This window comes from Oncorhynchus nerka, unplaced genomic scaffold (genome assembly GCF_034236695.1).
Source record: "Oncorhynchus nerka isolate Pitt River unplaced genomic scaffold, Oner_Uvic_2.0 unplaced_scaffold_3220, whole genome shotgun sequence".
Lineage (NCBI taxonomy): Eukaryota > Metazoa > Chordata > Actinopteri > Salmoniformes > Salmonidae > Oncorhynchus > Oncorhynchus nerka.
The window spans coordinates 3,644-6,237 of record NW_027038080.1 but is presented as its reverse complement, the minus strand read 5'-3'; the positions used below and the strand labels follow the sequence as shown (position 1 = coordinate 6,237).

Here is a 2,594-nt window from a genome sequence, read left to right as displayed (position 1 = left end):
AGGGGGGTTAATGAAATACTTCAGAGAACTTTCAGGAGGGTTTAGTGAGATAGAAAGCAAGTGCATTAGAGTCACCATTAATATTAAGGGCATCAGGCCCAAAACTCTGATTCAGGCTCATTGATTGCAGAGGTCCAGTGATGCAAAAGATCCTGTCAAATGCCAGAGAGCCAACATTTCTTCTACTGGAACAAGCAACCTAACTACCACAACACTGACATCCCTTTGAAGGCATTCAAAACATTTGAAAACAATTAAATAGATAAAGACTAATATGTATTAGTAAATTTTATTTAAAACAATTGAAGTAGAAAGTCTGACAACACTTCCAGGTCACAGCACCTAGAAGACAAAAAGATTAGTAACAAGCATACATGAATGCAAAGACAGGTGCCAAGGCTGCATTTACACAGGCAGCCAAATTCTGATCTTTTGACTACGCCAATCGCAAAAAGATCAATGAACTGCCTATGTAAAGCTAAACAGCCCAAATGGCATAAAAATACAGAGAAACTGAAATCTCACCTCAACTGGTGGCTACAGATCCCACTTCGTCATGTTCTGGACTCCCCTAAAGCTCTGGACTCAATTTAGGTTGTGCTAGGGCCTTTCTGCTTGGCAGATAGTGGTTTGGCTGTGGCTTGCTGACACTTGAAGAGCTGGGTTGAGTGGCTAGGGGAGGCACTACTCCCTGCAGTAGGGTCTATGAGCCGGTGGATTGTAGATCCGCCGTACAATTCTGGGATGCTGTGCATGGTCAGGGCAAAGCGGCGAGGGTTGATCGAGCTGGCACTGCTGGTCCTGCTCTGGGTAGGGCCATAGCTGCTAGACAAGAGGCTCTGGGTGGGACGTCTGGCAGAGCTAGTTTTGGACTTCACTGCATTGAACAAATAGCTGGGCTGATAGCGTTGACTGGGGACAGGTTTAGAGCCACTTGGCTTCTGGGCTGTGGCAGGAGCATTCTGGATGAATGTTGAAGAACTGGCAGCCTGGGTAGAACTGAAGAGGCTGGAGACTGGCCCACTACTGGCAGCATAGCTGGGCTGGTAGCTCCCCCACTGAGCAGACATTTGTCCGTACTTCCCTTGGGCAGGTTTTGCAAGGAGATTCTGGCTGTATGTTGAACCCCTTCCACCTTGGTTAGAGGTAAACAGGCTTTGGCTTGGTGTTGCACCAAGGTCAGAGCCAGGCTTGTAGGCGCCATAGGAGTTTCCACTAGCTGTAGAGCTGGGGCGAAAAAGACTGGAGCGAGAGGCCAGGCTAGAAGTGGGCATGCCGCGACTTGAGGTAGAGGCTCCATCTATTCTCTGGCCAGAGGTTTGGGCATATTGATTGGAAGTTGAAACACTTCTACTGGCAGAGTTGCTCTGGTATTGCATGACATCTTGGGAGAAGCTAGGCTTGTAGCTGTTTGTTGCACTCCCACCTTCAGTAGAACCAAAACGCAGAGGACCTGGTCTAAATGAAGTTTGTGAAGAACCACTTGAGGGAACTTCACGGTCAGGAGTGGAAATTGACCGGGCAGAGATCTCCATTGGTCCCTTGAAAGCCAGGGAAGGGAAGCTGCTCCCTTGCTTCAGGTCCTGGACATAGTGGGTGAGGGGAGGTGGTGTGGGTGGCAGTTTGACCATAGAGGCTGGGGGCTCCTCTACTCAGAGTCTGGCCTTGGTTGGGTTGTCTGGAGGTGGAGAACTTGAATTCACTCTGGGTAGAGCCATAGTTAGGAGTAGATGGTTTCAGGTTAGAGGCAGTTCTACTCTGGACATTAAACACAACATCAGGATTCTGGACTAGTCCAGAGCTGCCGGAGTGAGGCTGTACAGTACGAAGAGTGTTGGCCTGGATTCTCTTTACCTCCCAACTTGAAACTGGCCTTAATGCACTGGGGTCAGTGACACTTTGACCATAGGTTCTGCTGGCCTTGGTTTGATGCTTGTTGTGGCTGACAGAGGATCCACTGGCTATAGAACCAGAGAGGCTAATGTCAGTATTCTTGGCACGGGTCCTCTTACCCTTTGTCTGGGCGGAGGTAAAGCTGCTGGGGATAGATCCAGAGCCCCTTGGGGCTGGCTGGAGGAGCTTGGAGCAAAGCCTCCGAGTGTGTTGTATCCAGTCCCGCGGTAAGTAGCTTCACTCTGGACCGAACCAGAAGTGTGAGAGGCCGGTCTGAATTGATCCTGGGGATAGCTGCCACCTGTTTGCCTCTGCTCAACTTCCATTCTGGAAGAGCCAGAAAACCCACATGTAGCCTCTTAGTCTCTGGGCATCTAAACAGAAGGGAAGTTATAGATTCAGTGCCAAACTTGAAGGTTGGTCTGACAAAAGTGACAACGTTTTGTGTTCATGCCTTACCACGTGGAGCCCATGTAAAACTTGAGTGTTCTGCAAACAATGAGCAAAGGAACACAATCCTGTCAAGAAAAGTTGCCATTACACATCCACATTCCAAATACAAAGCAGCAACCTTGCAGTTGACCTGAAACACATTGGTCAAAGAATCTTACCCCAAATTAATTCAAAAGCCATATCAAAGCCTTAACCCACCAACAGCCCAGACAACGCAATTAGTAGCTCAGTGCCTTACTGCCATGCTT

At 48.7% G+C, this 2,594-nt stretch overlaps 1 protein-coding gene across 1 annotated transcript; it reads right to left on the bottom strand.

Moving 5' to 3' along the window:
- Window positions 1–315: 315 nt before the first annotated feature.
- On the bottom strand, window positions 316–2,235 carry LOC135566822 (uncharacterized). Its single transcript, XM_065014425.1, has 2 exons — window positions 526–2,235; window positions 316–342 (listed from the first exon to the last, which is right to left on the bottom strand). Exon 1 carries the CDS (start codon window positions 1,629–1,631, stop codon window positions 591–593), a length of 1,041 nt encoding a protein of 346 aa, XP_064870497.1. The 5' UTR covers window positions 1,632–2,235; the 3' UTR covers window positions 316–342; window positions 526–590.
- Window positions 2,236–2,594: the final 359 nt, after the last annotated feature.

Bases quoted from the DNA above. Each gene is read 5' to 3' on its own strand.
- LOC135566822 (XM_065014425.1), bottom strand. From the start codon at position 1,631: ATGGTCAAACTGCCACCCACACCACCTCCCCTCACCCACTATGTCCAG.